Below are 27,441 nucleotides of genomic sequence, written 5' to 3'. Positions count from 1 at the left end.
TTATACATTAGTCTCCAGCCCGTTCATATCAATGGAACAGTGGTCTTTGTCCCTGTGCTCTCTCTTGTGATGAGAGGAGTGAGCGTGCTTCTTCTTCTCTATCGGCCGAATCCCCTCCTCAAGCTGGATCAGCCGAGCCACGTCCGGGGAGAGGTGGTCCTGTTTGCTGCCCGGTGGGGGTGGCTGGTAGCAGCCGTTCTTCTGGTTTTGGTAGGTCATCATCTGCTGGATGCTAATCATAGGTTTAGTCTCACAGATCAGAGGCACCTGGTGGATGCAATGAAGAGGAAGAAGAAGAGAATCTTAGTGACTTAATTAAGAAGGTAATGCTCAAGAGTGCTATGAAACCAGAGACAGATGTTCAAAATTACAAATGTGTGCTGTATACAAAAAGCTATTATCCAAGGTTGATTAATGGCTCTCCTGGCTCCCTCCACAATTCAAAATAAGAAAGCAAATAAAGGCATGTCCCAAAATGTGAAACTCTTCCTTTAAAACTGCTGTATAGCCTACTGACATGCCCTTCTACATACTGTACAAAGCAAGATTACATTGCACTCTTCATTCACATACCACCTCTCTATCTTTCAATATTTGTGTACATAAGCTGAGATAACCTTAAGAAGACAATCAATGAATGAACTGCAGCCTCAGATTCCATTGATTTGGCCTGTGATGCTCTCACCTGCTCCCCCTCTTTGACAAAATCTTTTCTGCAGATGTGAGCCATGATCCCTGTGGCCAGGGCGTCACCCATCACATTGACCATGGTCCTGAATCGATCCCTGGATGACAAAACCAGAGGTAATTCACATAAATTCATATAAAGTATGGTGCCTGGTGCCATTTCTGTATACACAAACTCTGGGGTAAGATACTTAAACTTTACCGGAAGATCTTGAAATGTCACAACCATTTCCTGAATTGGTGTCTCAGATGTTTAGATGTGGAAAGATTAACTCTTACTTACAACGCCCAGTCAACGGCGATGATGAGAGTGATGTCATCGGTGGGCAGACCCACGGAGGTCAGCACGATCACCATGGTTACGAGTCCAGCCTGTGGGATTCCTGCTGCACCGATGCTGGCTGCAGTGGCAGTGATGCTGGGAGAACAGACAGAGGAGCGGGGTGTGTTTATTTTATAACATATGGGAACAAGTCTTCATCAGAGGCGTGTGGGATCTCTCTGAGGGAAGGATGAAATTAGTTTGGGAGGGGTAGAACTGCATGACTGTGCTCACTTGAGTACAATTTTGAGTACTTCCATTTTAAGCTACTTTACACTTCCCCTTCGCTATATTTGAGTGTGTAAGTGTGTCATGCTAGTGTTTGTAACTTATGTTAGAGCAGATAGAAAATTCATTCAGTTTAATTCATTCCGGCTATGGTCTGACACTGTTTAGGGATGGGGTTTAGAAAGGCTATATGAGCTACAGAACAATTATGGAAAATTGTTCTATAGCTCATAATGTTATAAAATTATTATTCGGGGTCCTTTTTTTCCCCAAAATTAGATGGTTTCCTTTTGGCTGTGTCGCAAGTGTTTTGAGCCTGTTACATTAAAATACTGCTAAAATGCTAATCCAAAAATATAATACGCAGTGTATTATAAACTAACACTCTGAAAGGAGCTACTAAGCATAATGCATGCTTGATACTGCTGCACTTTTACTTAATTAAAATTTTAATTGCAGGACTTCTATTTGTATTTTTACATTGTATTAAGACTTTTTTTTTTTTTTAATGGGGGTTGGGGTGGGGGGTGGTGGGCAGCATGCAGATGGAGCAACTCCACGGTCAGCAGCCAACAGGCACGGGAACAGGATGCAGAGAGGGAAAAAAATTATTATAATTCTGGCGTGACACGGGAGATGAGTAATACAGGTCATATGGGTTTTACCGCCAAGGGATTATGAGGGAATGGGCAGACTGCAGCCATGAGGAGAGGTCCGCTTAATGTTATTACAATAGGAAATGTCATCAAATTTTTTCTAGACTTGGGTGGGCTTGTTGACCTGTGGTTGAAAGTTAAAGGGTGGCCGTACTGGCGGGATGGGGGCTGTTGTTGTTGTTGTTGTTTTTGTCTGCCTGTCAGTCTGTCTGCCTGTGTGTCTGTCTGTGTCCCTGGGGCTTCCAGACTGATTTAGCAGAAATCAGATCAGACTAAGAAGCTCATATGAGGTGTAATCTGTGTGACATTTACATATATGTGTCTCTAGTAAATCCCATAATATTTTTTATTAATTCAGAATTAAATTTAATGTGTGACGTTAGATTAATTCACATATTGCACTCAAAACAACACAGCACCATTTTTTTGACCCAAATGAAATTTGCCCATTTTGTCACATTATGTGAAGGTTTTTCCTCATTTGCAACAATTGCTATTCATGTAAAAAACAGCCCAAATAACTGTGAACAGACGAAAAGTCTGACAATTGCGAAAATGCATTTATTAACTTTCTTGCAAAGAGTTGTTTGAGAAAACTGACAGCAATCTCCTGTCTGTGAATATGAAGCTACATCCAGCGGCCTGTTAGCTTAGCTTGGCACAGAGACTGGAAACGGGGAAAGAACTAGTCTGGGGTTTGTCCAAAGGTAACGAAATCCACCTACCAGCACTTTAACTTGTTAGTAGTATGCATTGTGCTGATTAGTGAGCTTTACTGATGCTGGAAGACGGCTTTTCTCTGTTACCTTTGGACAGAGCCATTTTTACATCAAAAGTCTGCTCCAGTCTAAATTTAACTGGTCTTACCTGATTGTGATGATCTGTCCAAAGTCAAGCTCATAATTATTCACTTGGGCGATGAAGATGGCTGCCACGGCCTCGTAGAGTGCAGTGCCGTCCATGTTGATGGTGGCCCCGACAGGCAGCACAAAGCGGATGATGCGTCTATCGATGTGGTTGTTTTCGAGGAGGCACTTGAAGGTGATAGGCAGAGTGGCAGAGCTGCAGCAGGAGAAGATAATGATAACATTATATGTTGCACTATTCATAGTAGTTAGTTTCTCTGTGGGGAACTTCTCAATTTTTGCCTCTGTGACAAAGTCATGAAACACCCAAAGGGCTCTAAAACTGCCCGTAATTGGTGTTTATCCATTTCTCAGTGTATTTATTTACTTGATTGATTTCACTGTGAAAACCAAAAACCAAACTCAAGGTGTGCGACTAAAATGCTTTTCACATTTTCACAATTCCAGAAAGCACTGAAGTAAACAGACACAGTTTAGTGTTTTGATGGGGGATAATTGCTTGTCTTGGGGTTGATTTGCATTTAAATTAAATATCCTAATAAATTCCACAAAATGGATGCACAAGCGCTCATTATGTATGCATATATAGGTACATTTTTTGTGATGCTGTGAAAAATCTGCTAAACATTTGCTTTGTTTATGGTTTTCAAAATGTGAGCTAGGTTTGTTAATTGAGACCTAAATGCTGCAAAAATATTATTTTTTTTTGTTTTGTTCTACATCTCAATTAGCAATTTAAGGCTGTAACAGCACAATCAATTAAAAAACACCAAAAAGAGAGCATTTGAAGAGGAGGTGTCAAGAAGGTAGGGACTAACAGTCAACATACTGAATAACGCTGTTCAACACTTTGATAGGCTACAAGGCACAGCGCTGTTGATCAATATATTTCTAATCAAAACATAAAAGCCTTGAGGTGGAAAACAGGGTTGAAAGGGTCATAGTGAAACCCCATAAACATCCATTTCATTCAAGGGCAATTCCATTATCTGCTCCATGTACACTCGCAACATAGTATAATAGTGCATTTGCTCTGACCTCAGCACTCTACTAGTTGGTTGTTATTTTGGGTGAACAATAAATTGAAGTTCATTATTATTATTATTTGCAACTTGTTCTGGTAAACATCATGATGGGAACATCATCATTTTATTCTCAGAACAGCTTTCATTCATGTGCTCCTTGAGGGATCCCATAAGAGTCTCAAGTGACCACATGTAATCACTATATTTTTTAATCTTACACCTGGAAATAAACAAAGCAAAATGTAGGGAACTTAATTAAGCTGGTTTATTTGCCACTACCTGTTGAGTCCTGACGAAAATATAGATTCATAGTCCCCAAATTTGGAAATGAATATAAATATAAGTAAATGTAAATCCATTGTAATTGGATTGTTTAATTGTGGAAAGTCAGATTTTGCATGTTTACCTGGACGAGGTGGCCAAGGAGATGAGCAGGGCCTGCAGAATGCCTCTGATGTAAACGATGGGGCTCTTCTTAGTGATGAAGAAGTACATGGCTGGAAGTATGAACAGACCGTGCAACACCAAGCCCATTACCACTGTGATGGCATAAAAGCCCAGCTTCTTTCCCATGGCTGAAGGGTCGTCCATCTCCAAGATTTTTCCGGCAACCAGGAACACAATACCAAAGGGGAAATACCTTGGAGGGAAAGAAGGGAGGAGGGAAAGAAGTTAAAACATTAATTCAGGGTATCAGCTACAAGATAAGCTTTTACCAAAATGTTATTTTTGTCATGACTTGTTTTCTGAACCCTTTACATCCCCTTTTTGGTCCCTGCTTTAGTGTAAGTTCTGTTAGTAGTTCCTGTTTTGTTAAGTCAAGTTATTCTTGTTTTTTGTCTCTTCAGTTTTGGTGGTCCATTTCCTGTTTTATTGTGAAGTCTTGTCCCTAGTGTATCTGGTCTTGTTCTACTTCCTGTCTTTGTCTGGTTTCCCTCCTTTTGTGATTGTCTGTCCTGTCCTAATTTGTGTCACCTGCTGCCCATTACCTTGTCCATATAAGTCTCTGTGTGCTTCTACCTTGCCTCCCTGAGTCAACTCCTGGTGTTTGTTCATGTACCTGTGCCTTGTGTTCCCCAGTTTAATGAAAGACTCTTAGTGCTGTCATATGTTTATCTTGGGGTTTCAGCATTTGGGTCCTCTTCCCTCATGTTCCTGGCTGCCCGGTTGTGACATTTTCACTTTATGTTGTCAACTCAGCCATTTATGAAGCCATTTTATGTCTGTTCCAAATTTCCTTGTGATTCATCAAATAGTTGCTGAGACATTTCACCAAAAACAAAAAATGTCAACCTCATGGTGACTCTAAAGAAAAAGTCAGAGAATCACCAAAGTCATGAGGATTCATCCTCTGGGGACCACAAATGTCTGGACAAAGTTTCAGAACAATCAATACAATAGTTGTCAATCTATTTTCATCTGGACCAAAGTGGTGGACTCACTGACAGACCACCATTTCCAGACACACAGCGAAGCAGCTAGCTTGGCTAAAAATGAGAACTTCCTAATGCTGTTTCAGCTAAAAACCTGATCATTATTACCAGTATCAGCAAAGCTGCTCACAGACTGTTACTTTATTTTGATGGTGTTTACAACTCTTACCAGATGACAATGGCAACAATCTTCAAAACTGCCTCATTCAAACTTTGGCAGAAGTTGACCAAAGCACTGCCATTGGGTCCCATTCTTCCCAACATTATTCCTGGATTGAAGAAAAAAACACCACACGTTCCATCTATCAGCTGATTGAAAAACACGTTGTACCACCCAGTAAACTGTGCATGTGTAAATAGGTAAAGCCATCAATCATACACTTACAATGATGCACTCAACAAATGTAAATCAATGCAAATAACGTCATTTCTTTGTTCCCTGCTTTCCTCATGGGAGCAAAACACATTTTAAGCCAAATTATGCAAAGATGTGGGTGTGCCAAGACATGCAGTTATACATGTTTGTGTATGTGCATTGTGCATGTTACTCTGATACTGTGAATCAGGATCCATGCCAACCACTCACCCATGGTTGCAGAGAAAATAACAATTCCCAGCACATTCATGCCTTCGCTGGTCCCAGGTGATGTCTTCATGATGACGTCAGGCGGCGGTGTGAGGTCCAGGGAGAAGTTCTGGACATCTGTGCCGTTGTCATCCTGGATGCCGTAGATATAGACTCTACGCGTGGTGGTCTCATCCAGGAGCTGAGCCACTGTTGGTTTGGGGATGAGTTCTGGGACTCTCTGGGTTCGATACTTTAAAAAAATGAAAACAGAGCCCAGGCCTTCACGTCAGCATATTAAACGTTACACGAAACCGGCACCATAGATGTTCAAAGCAGCAGATTCTCTTATGATAACGATGTATGTGTGGTCTCATATCAGGGGTGTTAACATTTAAACAGAAGAATCCCATTACAGTAGTGAGCTGACAATGTCCACAGTACACAGTGTGTTATTTTATAATTCCAACATCTTCAGCTGTTTCTATGGTGTTTTCTGATTAAGACAAGAGGAAGCACTACATAGATGGTACAGGCCACATATTTACTTTTCTATACTCTAGCAGAAGCAGGAGAAGCCAACCGGCTGCTGTCTCTTTGTATTTAGCTTACAGACATGAAAGTGATATCAATCCACACTTAACTCTCAGCAAGAAAGAAAACAGCAAGAAAGCAGCACATTTACAAAAAAGTACTGCTTTAACCTTCAAAATACTGGTGCTGCTTGTCTGTGGTTTGAACATATTCTTCTTTGCCTTCATCGTGTCAGCTTACCTGTTGAAATGTAGCTTGAACGAGGTTGGCTGGAAACATGTTGCTGTGGAAGAACATTTTGAGAAATGTTAAAGGCTGATGGCAGATGTGACCATATTGTAAAAAATAATACATATAATACATGAATCTGTATTTTCAAGGTAGAACTGATGTTAGAAATGTCCTTCACATTCACAGGAACACAGTGCAAAGCACAACTTTGAATAAAAGTACAATTGACACTCAACTGTTTTGATGTAATGCATCATTCAATGTAAATAAAGCTGTTTTTTCTGTATTTCTCTTGGATTTAAATTGGCTTTGAAATTATTGATGTCTTCACAAACCCACACACCAGATGCCATATGTTCATGGTCACAAGGTACCCTGCAAGACAACAGTGGATTTGCAAAATATGAGCGACTTTGTCATTTGACGAATCTGCATCTCTTCTGTGGAAATGATGTTCCCTTTTTAACAGGTTTTGATTCTCCTCATGTACAGCTCTGATGCTCTGATACATGGAGATGCTTATACTGAAATTACTATAATTTAATTCTCACACAGTTCAGTGATTTTCTAAGAAGCTTTTATGCAGTTCAGGTAATTAAACGAGGTTAGGATTAGGGGTTATTGTGCGTTATTGTGTTAAAGACATGGACTTGTAGTGCTGTCACATGGCAGAGGAAAAGGTCAACAGCATGAACTGATGATGCTGGAACGATCATTTCATAGACAAAAGGGAAGTGACTTTAATCATTTGTTATGCTGCTAGGAGTAGTAGGAAACTATTATATCAAGTTGTATCAATATAATTCCATTAAACCATCTGAAATTAAATTTTCTTTTTAAGTCAACGCAACACATTTTTAAGTTGAGCAATCTATTTGTAATTTTTTTTTTTTTAGATGTTACCATAAATATTGTGGGAGTGTAGTATTTTATTTCTATGTTACCACATTTGATCTGATCTGTTTATCAATTGATTGAGTCTGAGTTTTCAATTTAGACTCATAATCAATACTTTCAATGGACTGACCAAATCCAAAACAGGAAGGCCATGTGATGCCTTTTAACCACAACATGCAAATGAGGCACGTTATGCAGCATTCCTGACCGGGGAGGCTGAGAAGTGTCTGTCAATCACGTCCAAGTCATCTCTGCGTTAGAGCAGCGTGTAAATCCCATGTTAAATCAGAGCTCAAATCACAGTCAGAATTCAAAGAGCACATTTCAGATGCAGAGAGATTAAACAGCATATTGTATTTTACAGCTTAAAACAGAATGATGTTAAAGAAACATATGGCAGAGATATACATTGACATAATGGTGAAACTCAGTGAACTATAGTGAGTATTCTGTGTGCATCTGACCAGTTAGCCATTCAGCAGCCTGCCCAGTATCTAAGACAGAGCAAAGCAGGCTAATGAATCACTCTGACTCCAGTGCTAAATCCAAGTATGCACATATTTATACATACTGTGCTCATTATAATAATAATAATACATCGAATTTGTATAGCGCTTTTCCGGGTGCTCAAAGACGCTGGACAATGGAATTATACATACTTATCACACGCAGTCACACACAACGACACACATGACTGCAGACAGTCATGTGAGTGTACAGATATAGTATGCCTGCATGATAGATGAAGGCTGTAAAGAAGCTTTGTGAGATAAATCCAAAGCACAGCTGTGCTCTGTAAAACACACAAACACACACTCACACACACATGCACACAAACACAAGCACTGAGATCCCGTGAACGACAGCAGAGCTTCACCACTGCTAGTTGGATTTCAAAGGCTTGGCCAGTTTATTACTCCATTTTTATGGACTTATTTATTTCCACTATGATTTGATTTTGTTATTGAAACTCTCATGTACATTAAAAATTATACCAGGTTCAAATAAATATGAAAACAATACTTTTAAATGACAAAGTGTAAATTATTTTTAAATTAAAAACACAAAATTGGCAGTTTATGTGCAGTTTTCTACAGGTCACTGTGCATTTGTGATAAAATAGCATCAGAAACGTAAAATATTCTGTTGATACCTCAGCAGCTCTCTGCCTGTACAAGCCGCTGACTTTAGCCCACTGACCGACTGTCACACTGACACAGTGGCACTCAGGGCCTCACCGTCATGTTTCTTAGTGTGAGGCTGACCCAGGTTCACCTCTAACACGCCACCTCTATCCTTCAGCAGCGCTAATTAGCTTAGCACAACAACCCACTGGCACATGAGGCTCCGGGCTTTACACTCTGTCCTCAAGCTTTTCCCTCACTTAGGACCTCGTGAAATCGCGCGCAGGGCACGTATAGATCAAGTATAGATCTCAGATGTATTATAAAATAGCTTTAAATGAAGGTGCTGTGCTACAACTCAAACAATGACATAAAGTTTGCACATTGCTCTCTCTCTCTCTTACTCGTCGCCAGGTTAGAAGCAAAAATTATATTCACTCTCAGTGCTTCTAAACTAAATTTTTCCATTTAGTCTACTTCCATTTGTGCTGTAGTCAATATTTGTTATTTTGTTTGCAAATTCAGAAAATACAAAGCAAACTCAAAAGAACTATTATCTTGTATGGTTTTATTAAGATTAGATGTTGTTTTTTTAACACGATAAAAACACACAAGAGACCTCTACCCTTCTTCCAAGTACAGAGGCTTTATGACAGGATATTTCCAGAGAGCACTTGTTCTTCCAACATTTTAGAATATAAAGTCAATCTCAGACAGACACAAGATAAAGACAATGTAATCCAAAGGATGAAGCCACCATATATGACAGTGGCTCCCTAACGTTCTTCCATGTTGACGTCCCTTCCCCTCCCCCAGTGCCCACACAGTACTCGTGCAACACTCATACATGTGCAACCTTTCCAGCTAAAAATGCAGCATGCATATTTGTTACCTGTGAGAATTCAGTTAATCAAAATATATAAACTGACATCAATACTGAGTGAAAAACACTAGCATAATGGTGCTCTTAACATATTTTACAAAGGAGATTTCAGTGTTTATTGCCTGTGTTTTGGTATGTTGTATGTAATGGAATGGGCCTATAAAACACATAGCTTATATAAATGTGGTAAAACTGTAAAAGATGTAGATTATCATGCAACATTGTCCATCTGTTGTGAAAGGTACTTCACAGTTCTGCAGCACCCACTATGGGAACCACTGATATTTGAAACTGAAATAGTTTTCTATATTTCATAGTCTGTTAGTTTTGAACAAGCATTCAATGGATTCTCATGAATGCACTGCATCTGCATTCCAGTCACGTACATGTCTGACTCCCTGTGTTGTCCTCTTTATCTGTGTGTGCAGTGTCGTGACAATGCTCATGCACCTCACACCTGGGCCACTTTTCCACGAGGATGATAACAGTTTCCTCTGAGCTGACCGACACCGAGTGCATTAAAGGAGAAACATGATGGCCTCTTACCGAATGAGATCCAGCAGAGCGTCAGCAGAGCTGGTCATCGGCTTCTTGCTGTCCTCAGAGTCCTCCTTCTGAGCAGCTCCACCTGGATGGATGATGTACACCATGACGATGCCCACTACCACGGCAACAAAGGTGGTCCAGAGATAGTAGGAGATGGTCATGATGCCCAGTCGGCTGGAGCACTTGGCATCGAGGGCTGCCAGACCTGACATCAAGCTGATGAACAGAAAGTGGAGACACACAGAGACAGACACAGAAAGGGAGACACAAAGACAGACAGGGGGACAAAAGTTACTGAAACTGAGAAGCACTGAATTTCAGTTTCCCTGCAGAGGGAGACTAAGTGAAGACAAAAGATTATCTCATTGGCATGCTGTTGCAGATGTTCAGCTAACTCAGTTTGTGGATTCGCACTCAGAACATTTATCGTGCATAGAAATGAGTGGTTATAAATTACACAGTTTAAGCAGCAGGTAATAAATATTTAACTGAGTTATAGCTTCCTGAGCTTGCTTGAAATTCTGACAGTTTAGGATATATTTTGCTTTGTGCATGTATGAACCAAATCTCCTATGAAATGAATCTGTCTGTCTCTCTGTCATTTGCTACTCTTCTTTTTCTTGTGAAATGTAAGTGGCCATACAGAGCTTTGTTCCCCCTCCCTCTTCTACCTGGGTGAGGGGAATAAACAACAGTAATCATAAACATTCTGAGGAGAAGATTGTAATTTGCATTTAAATGGGCAGCTGTGAACGGTGCTCATGTCCAGATATTCATTTTCACTGCACTGACATGGTGATATTCACTGCAAATTTCAAAAAAAAAAGAAAGAAAAGAATAAAAAAGATTAAAAAAAAAAAGCTTTTTTTGTTTAACACTGTTTGCAGCATTTGCAGCTGGTACATATGAAATGTTATACAATGCAGGCAGATGTCATTTGCGGTAAGTGTGGGAAGATGCTGAAATGATGGCACAGCGGGAGGGTGAAGCCAGTGAAAGTAGGAGGAGAGAGAGAGTTGGAGAGCTCTTCACTCTGTCTCTCGACCTGCGGTGACAAGATTTTCTCCCTGTTCAAAGTGTAATCTGGCTTGACTTGGCAAGTGTTTTGGATGGAGCTGCTGAGTCTTTCACCGTCTGTTCTCCTTCTCATCCTGCCATTTCTTCCTTTATCATCTCTGAAATGTTTGACAGAAAGTTTCCATCTCCCGGAGGTTTCCCACTGTCATGTTACATACTAACCCTTTTTTCAATGTTTACACCTTTGAAAAGTGTGTAATCTTATTTTTCAGCCAGTCTGAGAGTATAATCTGACATGAAGCCACAGGTGGCAGTTACAGGATGATGGAAAATGCTGAAACATGGTGTAACAGCAGCATCAGCCAGTGAACTGACTCAGTTACACAGCAGTACCAACACACTGTAACTATCACCATAAGCTACCAAGTAACAACACATTAAAGGGCTGTTAGATATTTTGTAAAATCCAACGAAATTAACCTGAATTTGGCAACTTGGTCACATCTGGTTCACTGTCAAGTAATAGCTGATTTCACTGTATCACATTTTCTATTATGATTGCTGCTGCTTCTCCCTCTCATGGAAAAAGGTGAAGCCCCATTCTGACAGGGGTATAGCTAAATAATACCTGTAGTAATTTAAGCAAAGCAAACTGACGAAATTGCCTCCACTTGTTGCTTTTAAAAAGCTCTCTATTCACTTCTTCAATCTTCACTCACAGTGTTGCCTTGTATTGCCTCCCTCAAGTACTGACCTTTACCTTTGCTTTCTTGAAAGCTTTCCATTGTTTTTCAATATCTGGACATTTTGACCCCAAATACCACTGCAGCTGTATTGTGCCTTCAGCTTTGCTGACATCTTGTCCTTGCAAATCTCTAAAGAATGATGTATATTCTTGATAAAGACGTTTCAAAACAAAAAAGAAGAAAGTGAAGTGTTAAAAGGTCAGCTGCTTAAACCCTGAGACCTGAACATTGTCCCATGAGTGTGGGATTGTGATTTGGATGCAGTTAGCATTAAACTGCAGCTTGTGGCGTATGAAACACTCAGATTAGATGCATTAGTGTGCATACATAAGATCATTATGGAGCCAGTAAGTATGAAGCCAAATAGCACAGAGTGTGAATCCCGAACCATCATGATCTGCATTCATGTCACAGATACTACAGGCTGCAGCAAATGGACTGATGTGCAGGTTATAATTATACTATCCACAATGTTGTTCCTCATCTATTAACCAGAAAAGCTCTCAAAATTCACAGCCAAAGGTGCTCCGCCTGTGTCTGTTTGCTTGCTGCTTAAACTGAGTGTTGTGATGTGACATTCACAGAAAGATGCACAGCGTGTGTGAATAAACCCCACCCCGCCTCCTTTGATACATTGGATACCAAGTGCAGCTGCAGCAGTGATAACTAAGGGGCTTGTCCTACACTGGTCAAGGATTAGATGACCTCCGGCAGGAAAATCAGAACGTGATAAGTCATGCCGAGGTGGACTGACAGTACAACAAACAACACATTAGTCTTCTGGGAAATGGCAGACACACTGTTTCAAATGAATTGTGCTGCACTGTATGTCCAGATGTTTGGTGCAAAGTTGACATCGATGTTTTTTTGTTTTGTTTTTTTTTTTTCAGCTGCAGCTCTTTGGGAAACTAGAAACTGCAGCCAGGAGATCAAAGAGGGAAAAAAAATTACATTTGTTGTTCCAGGGATTTACCTCATGACCTTCTCCTCCTCCCGATGCTGTGCATTTAAATCTGATAATAAGATCACATATGTGCTGTAGGGGGGGCAGCAGCTGTGAAATTGATGAAAACTTCAGAGTGAAGTGATTAAAAACATCAGAAAAGAGACAGTGATTCGTGGTTACAACAGGGAGGAACCTGACTATTTCATTTAACTGTCAACTTTATTAAACTGACAAACTTTTCTGCTGTCTCAGGCCATGTTATTCAAATCCTTTGCTTCATTTGCAGCAGATTATTAAGACGTTTTTACGTTTAATTGGTTGTCTCTACTTTAGGCAGATGAGCACTGTTGGTAATTTTGTGTTGTGTATTTTATTCCACTGCGTGGGATCAACAAAGGTGAAGGTGAGGAAAGACATGAATATTCATAAGAGTGTTTTGTTTTGAATCACACCCACTGACTGATGGATAAAATATGATCATGCACATTGTCTGTATGAACTGACAACAGGACAGGAAAGATAATCTACTTTATAATGTCGCCTGGAAATACAGTGTTGTTCCAACACACCTCCCACCGGACGATCAGTGCAACATTTAGAATTTATTGGATAAAACTGTCTCCAGAAGTAATATCAAAGTCTGATACAATGGATAGATTAGTGCATAAATGCCTTGTGAAAAGTACAATTCTGCAATAAATGTACTATGTAGCCAGTGGTACCACAACCGAAAATGACTCTGTGAGAGTGGTGGGATTGAACCAAAAGAGTAAACTCTAAAATGCTCAGAGGAGCTGAGAGGAACTGCAAAGTCAAGTGATAATTTCTCTCTGGGTGCATCACGATGAGTGACGCATACACGTAGTCATGTAAAGTATATAGTAGCTTTCAAATTAAGCCATGTCTACACACTTGTTTCTGTCCCTTTAATCATCTTGTGACCTGTCAAATTTTTCTTGGGACCCCTTGTTGGTCCTGGCCCCCAGGATGGGAACCAGTGAAACTCGACCTTTTGTGCACTTCAGCCGTTATGTCTCTTCTTTTTTTTGACAGGAAATTGAATATCCGGACTCTGATTCTCCAGATAAGCGGCAGATGATGACATGACATGACATGACATGACATGACATGACATAACGTGACTCTGATACTGAACACGAATATCAGACACTGAGATCTCTTGTCCTTCTCTCTGATATCTGAGCCAAGGTTGGATTACCGTGTGTCGCCTGTCATGTGTGGCTGCTTTGATCGTGACGTTTCGAGAACACGTATAGAAGATCTGCCACAAGATTTTTGGACCATATGGGGCTTACAGTCCTCCCTGCTGCACCTTCGCTGAGCAAGAGCATTACAGTAATCCCACGTCCAGATGAAAAAGAGAAGGCCGAGGCTCCTTGGAGAGGGGTTGTACATGACATCCGTGGCATGTAGCAGTGACGCTGTGGCTTTTGTTTCAGCAGCTCAGATCAGTATAGACAACATCAGTGTTCTGCTTGATGGCATTTTCAGTCTTTGGTCTTACAGGATTATTTTTTGTCTCTAGATGTCACACTCTAGCAGCAGCTTTATAATTAAACATACTATAGGTGTGAAATGAAAAGTTCAAATCGAGAAGCTCACAACAGCTCTGACAACTGATAGTGAACATATTTTAGTAATTCAGGACATTTCTTTAAAGTTGCTGTGACATAGAATGAATAATAAATGAAATACATTGACTAGGAAATAAGGGGTCCTTCCCTTGCTCTATGAAGAACTTTCCTTTCAAGGCCTTTTCAAATCAATCCTCTGCCTGTCCACGAATCAAAACAACCTTGAGAAGTAGTGTTAGCAGACCAGGAACGTCGTCGACTCACTGAGCATTCATATGGCGGATATTTGTTTGTGTGGAAATAGGTCATGGTAGCTCTTTTGGGAAATTAGCTGCATGTCAGTTCCTGTCCTCAATGAGTCCAGTCGACTCAATGGATCCCAGTATTTGCAGACAGTTCTCAATGGCACACTTGTCATCCTGCTGACAATAGCACTGGACCCTCACTGCAAGAAAGTCAATATAAGTGGGTGTCTGCGTAAATAGTGCTACCAGTTCAAATGAAGGTCAGGGCTGGTTGATGTCATTACATGTTATTAGTTGTGTACTGTAAATCTCGTGTAGAGAGGTGGGAAGAGGAAACAGGGAACATATTAAAGTGAAACCTTTGCCTGCTGAAAACCCCTGAGCACTAAAACAGACATTATGATTTAAGAAATTAATAAAGAAAATTGATTTCATGAATGAATGGTTTCTCAGATGAGTTTTGTGCTCTTAGCATGTGTCAGTGCAGTGCTTTGGGATAAGACAGGAAGAGAAATCGCTCACTGCCCTGTTGCACACCAGTGTGTGTTTATCTCTCTCTGTGTGCTGAGATTAAGAGAACCAATTCTCTTTATCAACCTCTTGTCTCTACTGCTTGACCTGCTAAGCTGACCAATAATATTGAGCACACACTGGTGTCAGATGCTTGGTCTGGAAAAGGGCAGAAAAAACAAACAATATGCATAAATATGAAAATCCAGCCATGAGTTAAAGAAATTCTCTAGTCAAAGCCAGTCCATTTGAATGAATTAACTTCATTAACCAGGCCTCAGACTGACTCACACACTCACAGCACAAGACAAGATACACTAATCCAATGAAATCTAAATGTGCAAATGTTTGATTTGAGTTGGAGACATTGTTGTTGCACATGTCTTCCTTTTAACAAGATCTTACTGGAATATTTATTCTCTAATGTTGTATACTCTCTAATGAGCAGTGCAGTTTATAAATGTGGACTGCCACTCAGAAATTGATTAGACATTGTAAATGATGCCATACCTGATGAAATTTCTATAATACTGAGTTAAAATGAACTCAGGCCCTTTTGTGGTATCTGTCAACCAGCAAAAACAAATTAGACTGTATCAAGATGGAGATTGATGTGCAAATTATAACCTGCATAACATAGTGCCATCAGTCACCCTGAGATCTGGGAAAATGGTACAAGGACTTAAATTTGAGTTGTCTTTTGCTCTTTATTCTCTTATGTCAAGAACATTTTGGCAGCTCATTTTATCTCTATTTTCTTATTTTAGTCAAAAGGAATTATTTAGCCACCAAGCCTAGCTGGGTGATCGATCATTCTGCTCCTATGTGAGGGCCGAAATCAAGCAGTGGCAAGAAAAATCTCACTGTGAAGGGCAAATATTGCTTTACACACCGTCTTCCACACGTGTTCCTTTAATCTGAAATCCAAACACAGTGGGGATGATGTGAAAGTCAGAACAGGGTGACCAGTTAAGAACTCATGGGAAATACATGTTGCTCCAAGAGGGACAAAATAGTCTTGAATGTTTAAGATGCACAAACCAATTTTTTAATCTACAGGAGATGCTGTGCACCATATTTAGGGTTCTCTATCAAGTATTACATTTTCAGTCTGTTTATGAGAATGAGGAAATGATTAACCAAGGATGCACATGGCTGAACAACCTGGAGGGCACACCCACTCAGAGCCGTCTCTCAGTGACAGTTATTTCAGCTTAAAGCTGCACAGGGAAAGGTCAAACGGACATATGTGAAATACAACCCTGGAAACAGGCGTCCATATCACAGCATTGTTTGTCATTGTGGACTAGGAAGACTTATTTCACTTATTTCACACAAATGCAACAGTCAGCGCTCTGAGCACGGTTTGGATCGACCATGTTTGTGTGGATGCAGCATATCATTAAAACTGCTCTTCACCTTTGACCTTCAGATCTCAGCCAAAGCACTGGTGAATAAAAGCTTCCAAGGGCTTTATCAAAATGGTAATGCTGTCTTTAACTAGAAATATATAGACTATATAGACATACAATTCTTTTTTCAAAATCTAGTTCTATTCAATTCTTCATTTTAATCACAATCCCCCAAATAAAAGAAATGTGGAACATAAGGAGGCAGTAAGTGGAGTGGCCATTTATTCTGCATGACGCGTTCATGGGATAATCTGGTTTCCGCTTTGGCTGGTGCGCAGATGGCCCTCGAAGGGAAAAAAAAATGGGAACAGGCAGGCTATAGAGCTGGGACGGATATTCACCCCTAGATAAGCCCTAGTGTGCCATGCGCCATGTCAGCCAGCCGGTCTGTGCATCCTAGTCTAGATATACTCTGCTGTCATCAATGATCATGGGAGGAAGACAGAGAGAGAGACAGAAAAGCAGGATATCAACTGACTGACTGTCTTTGTGTCTGTGGCTGGGGTGTATGTCTGCAGCAGGTTGCAAAGATATGTAGATATTCTGCAAAACATCTAAGCAATTAATCAATTATCCATTATCGCCTCCATCGAGTCACAGGCAGGCACCAGGAACATTGAGTGTGTTGCAGACTCAACAGGAGCTCCAGCAGCCTGAGCCCATGCACAGAGTGTTGAATGCTTGCCCTGATTGCTTTTTACATTCCCGTGTTCTGAAGTAGTTTGTTGAACTGCGTCTGGCCCCCTGCCTGCATGCACTGTTTCAGATTAGATGTAATTAACATCTCTTGCCCTCACGTGCCTCACGTTTGGCAGGCAAACCTGAACTGAAGTGATCTCCTGCTCTGAATCTGTGGAACTGGGGGACTGGACCATGAGCACGCATAAATGCACCAACGCATACTTTTACTGCACTTTGCCTTGTGCGTAACACACACAGAAAAATAAGGAAAGAGAAATATGCAAGAGAAAGCCATGGAAACACTGACAGAGATACAGACAGGAGATGGGGACAGACAGAGAGAGGCAGGGAGGATTAACTTCTCATCCAGTCTTTGCTGTTGCATAGATTGTAAGTAGCTTATTGCACAAAGCACCCTGCATGTAACCGGTGCGTTTGTATGATTTGTTTTGGGAGTTGTTTTTTTTTTGTGTGTGTGTGTGTGTGTGTGTGTGTGTGTGTGTGTGTGTGTGTGTGTTGGACATCACTGACCTCAGGCAGGCAACTAAAAGCTTTGGGCCTAAAATAGTCAAACTAGAGAATCTGGCACCCTGTGTGCTTCTAAGAATGCAGCCACTACTGTAAAAGGGCAACAGGTTTGCTTCCATATAAACATTACTCTTTAATCCTTTACGTTTAAAAAAAAAAAAGAAAAAGAAAAACACATAATTGGGTGCAGTCTCATTGAGGTCTTACTTTTCATCAGAGTAACAGAGTGACAGTTCCCGTAGGCTCTTCATAAAAAACGTATGATGCTGTAGAGAAACTACATGACTTTAAATTTAAATTGGAGGTGGAACCGTGAGATTTAAAAAAAAAAAAATTACTGGAAAAATCCATAATCTCCCCAGAAAAACTGCTCCAACTCTCTGTTCTTTTTAAACGAGACTTAAAATATTTCTGTCTGTAACCGCCTTTCATTAAAGTAAACTTGGGACTGTTCATCCATATCTCATGCTGCACTGTAACTGCATTGTTAATCCTATTCTCCTGTTTAATTTGTTTTATTCATTTTTAGCTTATTTGTATCTTCTGTTTAATATTATTCTTTTAAATCCTTTTATATTTTGTCTTAAAGCCTCTTCATGTCTTTTATAAAGAGGTTTGTGGTGCTACACAGATAAGAATGTAATTTCCTAAATTCCAGAGTCTGAACTCATGGCTTCATCTTTGTCAAAGGTGCGTGTGCAGGCTGATTAACATTTACATAGCCAACTAAAGGTAAAGCCACACCATTGACTCCAGGATGATGTTTTCTATATTTTGCCAGTTATTGACAGCAGACAACAAACAGGTGGTCTCTGAGGACAGCTGATGGTGGATCGGAGAGGGGTTAAAAGGCAAAATGAAAGAAGGTAATTCAAAGCAGAATATGCATGACACAGATGCAGCCACAACAAACAACTAAATGGACCTGTAGGTGTGAGATACACTGGTATTTTTTAATGGTATCTAGGTGTTTTCATTTATTTCATTCAGTGAAAAATAGCTATTCTCTCTTCTGTGCAGAGCCACTTTTCCATATGACCATGTAGAGGTAACTGAGGATAAATCATTCCTCCCTGGATCTGCTACGAAGCCCATTCAAACACCTCATTCTGATGCAGCCCTCATGTTCTCAGCAGAACATTCAAATAGCTCCCAGGCTGGTCAAATTTTATGTTTCATCAATTCTAAAAGAAGAGGTGAGGCATGTGGGGGTCAGCAGCCCTGATTTCTCAGATGGTATATTTTCAAAGTAATATTAAACACTGCCAGAGGCAACAGTGTGCTCCCTGCGAAATTATATCACACCACATGGCAGCAAAACTCACTCTATATGTGTGGAGGTGGAGAAGAATGACTGCAGTGACAGTGATGTTCTCCCTGTGACTACACGTCTGCTCTTTACAGTTCAGTTCAGTTCAGGTCAGTTCAGTTTAATTTGATTCAGTCCTTTTCAGCATAGATAAAACAATACACCAAAACTACAGGACATAAAACCAACAGGTGATTATGATAAAAATATGAAAGCAAATATATGGTGGGGGGGGGGGGGGGGTTCCTCTTTGTAATTCGTTATTGAAACCTGGCTCTTTCTCAGGCACGTCCCTATACTGAATATCAACATCCACCCAAACAGTTATGTCTTTCATCTGGTTTGGCATTTGGCACATAGGTCAAGTAGGTGTTTGTGTGTGTTTATGTGTGAGTGTGTATGTGTGTGTGTGTGTGTCTGTGTGTGTGTGTCTGTGTGTGTGTGTCTGTGTGTGTGTTGCTGTGTTGCTCTTACCTGGATACGACAAGGGGCAAAATTAGCATTTTCAACATCCTCATTAGGAGCTCTCCGGGAAACTGGAAGTACTTCACCTCCTGCGAGTAGAACGAGAAAAACACACTGTTTATTACACAAAATACAAATACAAGCAAATTACATTTTGCTGATATTCCACTTACATAAAGCATGACTAGCCTTTCTAAAAAAAAAAAAAAAGGTTAGGCTTTCTGAAAAGCTGTGAACCATCCAGACCTCTCAGGTCATCTGACACCAACTCCTGCTGGTCCAGTGGAAAGTTCAGAGACTCAAGCTGTCTTTAGCTTTAATGTTTTTTTTTTTCTCTCATAGTTTCCCAGAGGTGGCCCGAGAAGAGGTCAGTTTCTCCTCTTTATAGGCCTATATATAAAAAACCTAAAACGTTTCCTTTTTCAGTTTCCTGTCAATAATGCCTGTTGCCTTGCAGCAAGTGAATAAATGACATTCAGTGTTTACAAGACTAAAAGTCTACAGCCATGCTAGGATCTCCGTGAGGCTGTGCTTTTGGTATCTAGGTAAATGCTAACTTCAGCATTCTAACATGGTCCCAGAGGCAGTGCTCAGGTTTGTTTACCATGTTTACCGTATTATTTTACTGTGTTACCAAGCTAACATTTGCTAATTAGCCCTAATGACATGAACGTGAATACAAGTATCATGACAATCTGTGCAGTGAAATACTTCAGTCTTGAAGTGGTGATCTGACTTGACTGACACCCCAGCACTTCCACCCTTACAACCATATTGACAGTGTGACTAAAAAAAAAAAATTAGAAAAAATAAATAAAGAAAAATGGGGCCAGCAATTAATTGTTTGCAGTACTTGCTGCCAAAGAGTGCATTCCTATCTTTTCTCTTCAAGTAATTCTTCAACATTAACGCTTTCTTATAAGACTTCTTCAGCTTTAAGTCCTCTCAGTTTTGTCACACCTGTGACCTTTATTATTCACCCGTGTTCGATCGTGAGTTAGAAGTCAATATTTTGTATGTGGTTCACTCCATTGTGCTGCTGCCTTCTCCTTAATTTAATGTTCATTATGTGAATACTGACCAGCAGTAGAGGCCTATTAAAATATCAGATGGAGCTAATCACTGGCACAAATAAAAATAAATACCTATCATTTAGGAAGTCTGTTCAAATGCACTGTAATTAGAGCCAGAGCAGCTCTCTGCCTTTGAACTGGACACGATGTCAAATATTATTTAACTACTTAAATTACATTATTTAACTGTGGTTAAAAATAAGAGCACCCTGTATTCAGATTATATCATTACATTTACACATTCACAAAAGCAGTCATACTATCAGATGCACAGCTGCATGTGTGTGTTTGATTAGAAATGGTGGATGTTATTCTCCACAACAAAGACTTGTTCATTATATTGAATGATACATATGCGTCCTCATCCATATGTATGCCTGAGTTCACACACATACACTGAATGATTTTATCATGTTTCCATCTTGTGACCCTTTTTTTAAAAATTATTCATGACACATATTCATGAATGTTGTGCAATACCCATAGACTTAGTTATGTATAATATCACTCTTGATTTAACAGGAGAGCTATCTGGTAAAGTCACAGATACAGGTAACAATTAAGCTGTAATCTCATTCTTATACTGAAAAGGATTAGATGCTGATTCATTCTATTATCTGCCTTAATTAGTGCAACTTAGGACCATCACATACAACTCATATATATTTACCATTGTTTTCCATCATTTGGCTTTTTGCATTAATTTCCTACTCTGCAGGCTGCCCTTGGTTTCAGTTTATGTACAACATTTTAAACAAAATAGAAAGTGTCATAGTCAGGAAGAAATGCTCTGTTATGTTTAATCTTGTGTTCATGTGGTCTTGTGAGTTCTGCTTTTATTTGGAAATTTTGTCTCCTCTTGTTTCAGGTTGCTTGCCCTTCCTCTTGTTTCCCGCCAGTGTGATTGTTTTCCCCGCCCTAATTGTTTCCACCTGTTCCCCATTACTTTGTGTCTATATATTGTCTGCGTCTCCGTTTGTTCTGTGCCAGTTTGACTTGTCTTTTGTTGAGTGAACCAGCACCTATTCCTTGTGATTGATCTCCATGTCAGGTTTTTGTGTTCTTTTGTATTTTGGTCGTTCTGATTATTGCTGTGTTGCCTTGCCTTTGATTTAAGTTTGTTTTTTCTTTTTTCATTGACAGAGTGATTTTGTGTTCTTCTTTCATACTTTGTTTCCTTGCATTTTTCCCCTATTGGGTCATTATTATGTTACTTTGTTAAATAAAGACATTATTTTTGATCTTACTCGTTTGAGTTGTGCTTTTGGGTTCAAACCCTGTTCAGTTGTGACAGAAAGAACTGGATTGTCTGGTTAAAAGAGCAGTGATTTAGCATTGTACTTTAACACTGTGTAACTCGTGATGGAGAATTACAAAAAGTATGACAATTCAAACAGAGCCAAAGATACCTTCTTCTTTAGTCCATGCATTCCTTCTTCCTTGTCTGAACCTGGTGACTACATAACCCACAATGCAACCTAACAGCTGACAGGTTTGGTTGTGTTAACGCAGTAGCCTCAGGAATTACAAAGGCCTGATAAGCTCACTTCTTTCTAACTCCACAGCTCCAGATTTCTTTTCATTTTCTTACTTATAGAGTTCAGCTGACTTATGTGATGCCACAATTTATCAGACTTCATGTTTCTCTGTCTGGAGCCAGAGAAGGCTTTACACAACTTCCATACTCTAAGGACAAAAGAGTCAAAATGAGTTTCCTTTTGTAGGCTGACTGGTTTCACCCTTTTGAGACAAGGTACAGAGGTGGAGGGATCTTGAAGTAGAACTGATACTCCTTTGCATTTAAAGACACCACCTCAGGTGGTCTCGGCAACTGATCAGGATTCATCCCAGGTCATGCCCAGATGGGAGGAAACAAGGAAACCTATTTCCAGAATGCAGGCAGAAGAACAATATGAACAAATCTCATACTGTATCTAGCCTGTCAAAGGTGAGTGGATGCAGAGAATTGTTGTAAAAGACGTGTGCAGCATCCAATATGTTCTCCAACCTAAACAACCATATAGGTCACATGTCCCTACACTCAGATATGACCCACGTGAGCATTACTAGTGGCAGACGTACCAGACCTCTGTTGCCATGACAACAACAATAAACATGCACTTCAGGTTGTGGAATGGTTTGGTTAGATTTAGACACAAAAAAGGTTTGGCAAAGATGGAGGTTTGAGTTAAAATGTGTACTTGTTTGTTATAAAATGTAACTTTGGGTCGTAATAAGATGCTGGCACACATGACCCATAGGAGAACAGTCCTGGACTTCATCGTTCCTCTCAGCTCTATGGAGCCTTTTAGCTTCTTTTAGCTCATTGTTTTTGTTTTCAGGTCCATAACATTTGTGTTTTGGTTCTCTCTCACCACTCTCATCAACACGCCCAACACAAAAAGCAAGAGAGACTGGTCTGGCTTTTTGTGGTAAAGAGTCATGGTAAAGAGTGGATGCAAAGTTTGCTGTTAATGATAAACAATTTAAAAACCTAAACAAAACGCTCATCATATTATGATGAGAGTCAGCCATGAGGGGGAAAAGCCAGTGGAAAAACAAAACAAAAGTGAAGAGTTGGAAATGAAAAAATGAACTTTAAGTACAGAACATCTGTGCAGTGAGATGATGGAGCAATAAAAGCTTTTTGCTTCGGTTTTGGAGTGAGAGAGCTTTTAGGCTAAATAGTGTGTGTGTGTGTGCATGTGGGGGTGTGTGTGTGCATGTGGGTGTGTGTGTGTGGGGTGGAGATACATTTGTATGTCTTGTGTGTTATCTCATTCTGTGAACACAGCATTTAGTGTGTGTATGTATGTACGTGGGTGGGGGGGTTGTGCTGTCTGTGTGCATCAAGGACAAACACAAGTAACTGCCTCTGAGTCCTGGCATCTGCTAACAGTGGAACAAACACACATACTGTTTCTGCTACATGCACACTATATGCCATTTGTGTACAAAAAGACATATAGAAATGCATGAAGTGATGTTTGAGACACTGATGGCTTTATGACCAACAAATTCTGGGGTCATTTTATGACCTGCAGCTGTACTGAACTGTGACTGTATAGTAGAAACAGACTGAAAAATATACTTTGGGGTGGTAGAGCAGCAGGGACACTGGTTATCTAACAAATAATACATCCTTGAATACTCTTGTGCTGTGTTTGGACAATGTGCTCTAATTTACTTTTAGACATTTCTGTTTGTCATTGCTTTAAATAGAAAATACAGTCTAAATACAAGTGCCTCTAAACTCTTGCTTTCACCTTGCATTCATGAATGCAGTGTGAGCCTGACTGTCCTCACCTTTGTCTTCACCTTCACCTGCCAGCTGTAGCTGCCAGCTGCCACACAGTCACAGTTTAATCCACCACCGTGCTCTTCACTGTGCTAAAAACTGAAAACCCTTTTCCCAGTGCAACAGAAAAAAAAAAAAAGATGGAACAACAGAATGCTTCCACGTACAATTGAATTATTCTGCTCTTTTCAAGGGATTGAAATCCTCCCCATGTATGATCTGTAATTTAAACTGGAATTACTGCCTCACTGTTGTATGTCTCTGCCAACCAGTCAAGTTGCATACAAATGTATGTACATACGGACAACATGAAAACATAACGCCTCCAGCTGTTAGTTTGCACGAAGGCATTAAAAAAAAAATAGAGCTGCCCAGTGTAGACATTCTTCACTCAACATAAACTGTTCACCTCAGTGTCAGAGTGCTCAGAAATGTTGAGTGGCACTTCTTAGGTGGCTAACACGCCTCTTTTTTTTCCTTGTTGAGGGAATAAAAACCATCCTGGCAGGCTCAAAGTGGACAGATTGTCTAGCCTGCTGACCACAGTCCCATTTTTCTGTGTTTGTGACAGAGACACAGAAATAAGCTTTGTTTCTCCATAAAAAAAAAAAAACATTCTCCCTAATCTGTGTTTTCCCAATATTTGTTGCCACTTCAACCCTCAGTCACCCAAAGAAACTTGAGCCATTTTGTGTGTTTTTCCACCATAAATCTAAATAATTTAGTTCTGTCTGTATATTTGTTTTTACATCACAGTATAAATTAGTTTGTTAATGTAATGTTTGACATTTGAAGCAACATAGAATCAAGTCAGATCATACACTCAAGCTGAAGGTTCCTTTTTGGAAAATGTAGTATGACTAAAATTCTTAACTCAAGGTCCACTTACTACATTTCTTCTGCAGCATTCAGTTGCATTATTTTCATGTCAAAGATCATACATTGATTAGGAGGGACAAGTTGTGTTTTTAGCAACGCCAGCAACCATACACTATGTGAATAGCAATGTTGGAGTGGTTAGTCCACAACTTTGGTACAGACAGAACTGTCCCAACAACTGTTACATGGAAAGTCTGAACAAACATTGATGATGCTCAGAGGATGAGGCCTGTTCAGTGGGATGAATTCAGCCCAGTGGCTCCTGCTTGACCCTGAACAGACGCCAGTTACAGTAAATATAACGATAGGTGAATGGACATGCATTTTCAAGCACTTATTTCAAATTTGACTCAAAGAGAATTGCATCTGCGGGTAACACGTGCATCTGCACATATAACCTGCAGAATCTTAATCAGACCATGTGGGCGGATATAGTGATTTACCCTTTTGTTCACAGTGCTGACTCCGTGCTGTGAGCTCCATCAGCAACTGTTAGCGACTAGGATTTTCCACTTGTATAATTACGAGTTTACTCACAGGCACGGTGACTCCTCTTAAAGGAGATGTATGCGCCACATAAAGCGATTGTTACTGTTATCTTACGCAACACATGGCTTAAAACAACCCACACATCTGAAGTTCCCTTGTCACTTACTTGATATTCATGTGACGTGCTCAAACATTATTTGGCAATACGTACAAGGCTGACATTGTACATACAAAAGCACACATACACCCACAGCCTCCAGTGAGGAAAATATCATCATCCAGTTTCAAATCCATTACATTTTTCTGTTCTATTTCAGGAACCCTTTTCATGATAGCTTCTTAGCTTTTATGTCAAATTTAGTTTGACAGACACTTTCTCAACACTTAAAACTTAGAATTAACCGAACAATCTCCTTTTAAATTTCTTTCTCCCATTGACAAATAAGCCATTATCAAACCAAAACGGTTGGAGGAGTAATCATGCAGTTGCCTGCAGAAATGTTACCCCACTTATACATCCTGAGAGCAGCATTTTCTCAGCATTTTCCTGAATTTCAACAATTTAATTCCACTTCACTTTCAGTCTTGTGTGAATTATATAAGTGAACACGAATGGTATGTTGTTGACTTGATGCCTCTGTGAGTGATCGACAACTAATCTCCCCACTGCCAATCCCTTTCCACGGATGCACTGAGTCCAGCTGAGATCCTATAGGCAATCTGAGCGGCTGATGAGACACCGTTTCACAGTTTAAAAAAAGCAGGAACAAACCTCTCGCTTTGTTCTCGGGGATGTCTCGGGGAGCCATTACCATGTGCACGTTGTAGCAGATAAACGAGTTTTTGGATGAGTCTGAAGTTTCGTGCTGTTCTAGCTAACCACTTTCATGTAGCATTTTTTTTCTCTTATTCTCTCATGAAAGACAGCAGACCCTGGAGGCTTCTCAGTGTGGTATTTTTTGACTCTCTTTCGCCATCCAACTGGGAGCAGTAAAGATGAAGTTACTTATGTGAAAATAAACAGCCAACAACGCAGTCCTTTCCTCATTCTGTCCGGAGCACAATCCAATGTTCATTACAATTACAATCGCCCCATCGTTCACTTTAATGCTCCTAGTGTGGCTGATGGAAACTATATTTTGACAGAATTTGATGGGCTCAGATGATGCTTTATAAAAATAATGTGAAAGTTAGAATGATGACCAGGTTAAGGTGAGGGTAAAGGTTGGGTTATGTCTAAGCCTCCAGGGAATGAATGTGAATCAACACAATGGCCTCACAGAGATACTACTACATCTTCTTGTGTGTGATATTGAAACGATTGGTGTGTTGCACATGGAGTGGATGTAAAGAGGCAGACGCAGGGAACAGGGAATTGGGTAATCTCCTGTATTAGGACTTGTGTGTGGAGTCTGAATCCATCTTGGCATTTAAGAAGGAGACGGGGGGTAACACTCAGATACTTGGGGGGGGGGGGGGGCGCAGGCAGGTGGGTAATGTGTGTTTGGGGGTGGTAGGGGGGTTGTTGGGGGCTGGGGGGTGGGGGGTGGGGGGTGTTGGGGCGTTTCAACCAACTGACCTGCTCGGAGAGCTGCTTGCCTCTGAGGAAGAAGCCCAGCAGGCAGCCAATGACCACGGCCAGCACAGACAGGATGAGCAGTCCGTTCTGCTTGCAGACATTCTTCACCCGACCCCACACTTCATCCAGAGCCACCGCCATCCTCCTCCACTGTCTCCTCCTCCTGCTGCTTGTCTCGGTCCTGACTGCAAGTTCGCAACCCCCCCTCAGATAAAAACACCCCTTTTACCACCTATTCAGCCATATAGAACCACCACAGCGCCAACAGCCGCCACCACGCTGTCTGAAGAATTAGCAGACTGTGGATTGCAGGAGGTGAAGCAGGACGGACGGATGCAGAGTCATGAAGAAGAAGATAGGATTGTGAGGGGAGAAACAACCAAGTAAGAAAAAGATTAAAGAAAGGAAAATGAAAGTAGGGATATGGTAAATGGAAGGGGTGAAAAGTAAAATGAAAGAGGTAGTCGTTCAAAAATAAAGCACTTCAGGAGTTTCTGTGTTTCTCCTCTGACCTGCTTCCTTGGTTATTCCACCAGACTAAGAGCATCACGCACTCTCTGTCTCTGTCTCTCTGCCAGTCACCTCCCTCCCTGTCTCTCTGCCGCCCCCCCAACGCCGCCTCCCCCCCTACATTCCTCCTGGTGTCCAACAGGGGGCTCTGCGACAGCTGGT

The 27,441-nt window shown here is 40.6% G+C and overlaps 1 protein-coding gene across 2 annotated transcripts; it reads right to left on the bottom strand.

The window, feature by feature from the left end:
* On the bottom strand, positions 1-26,910 carry slc1a7a (solute carrier family 1 member 7a). 2 transcript variants are annotated; one of them, XM_041054678.1, is made up of 11 exons: positions 26,770-26,910; positions 19,461-19,540; positions 9,998-10,213; positions 6,557-6,599; positions 5,804-6,035; positions 5,387-5,486; positions 4,191-4,424; positions 2,761-2,955; positions 971-1,105; positions 686-785; positions 1-267 (listed from the first exon to the last, which is right to left on the bottom strand). In XM_041054678.1, the coding sequence occupies exons 1-11, from the start codon at positions 26,908-26,910 to the stop codon at positions 1-3; spliced, it is 1,743 nt and encodes a 580-aa protein (XP_040910612.1). The 2 variants fall into 2 exon arrangements, with proteins under 2 accessions (XP_040910612.1, XP_040910614.1); XM_041054680.1 differs by lacking the exon at positions 26,770-26,910 and having other exon boundaries at positions 680-785; positions 19,461-19,519.
* Between the last annotated feature and the right edge of the window lie 531 nt (positions 26,911-27,441).

The sequence above is a fragment of the Toxotes jaculatrix genome, chromosome 14 (genome assembly GCF_017976425.1).
Source record: "Toxotes jaculatrix isolate fToxJac2 chromosome 14, fToxJac2.pri, whole genome shotgun sequence".
NCBI lineage: Eukaryota > Metazoa > Chordata > Actinopteri > Toxotidae > Toxotes > Toxotes jaculatrix.
Note: the sequence above shows the minus strand (reverse complement) of the source record. Positions and strands in the feature narration are given on the sequence as shown.

Bases quoted from the DNA above. Each gene is read 5' to 3' on its own strand.
- slc1a7a (XM_041054678.1), bottom strand. From the start codon at position 26,910: ATGGCGGTGGCTCTGGATGAAGTGTGGGGTCGGGTGAAGAATGTCTGC. The intron at 19,541-26,769 runs GTCAGTTGGTTG...TTCTACTCGCAG, and splicing joins GCAAGCAGCTCTCCGAGCAG to GAGGTGAAGTACTTCCAGTT. The intron at 786-970 runs GTAAGTAAGAGT...TTTGTCATCCAG, and splicing joins ATCGCCGTTGACTGGGCGTT to GGATCGATTCAGGACCATGG.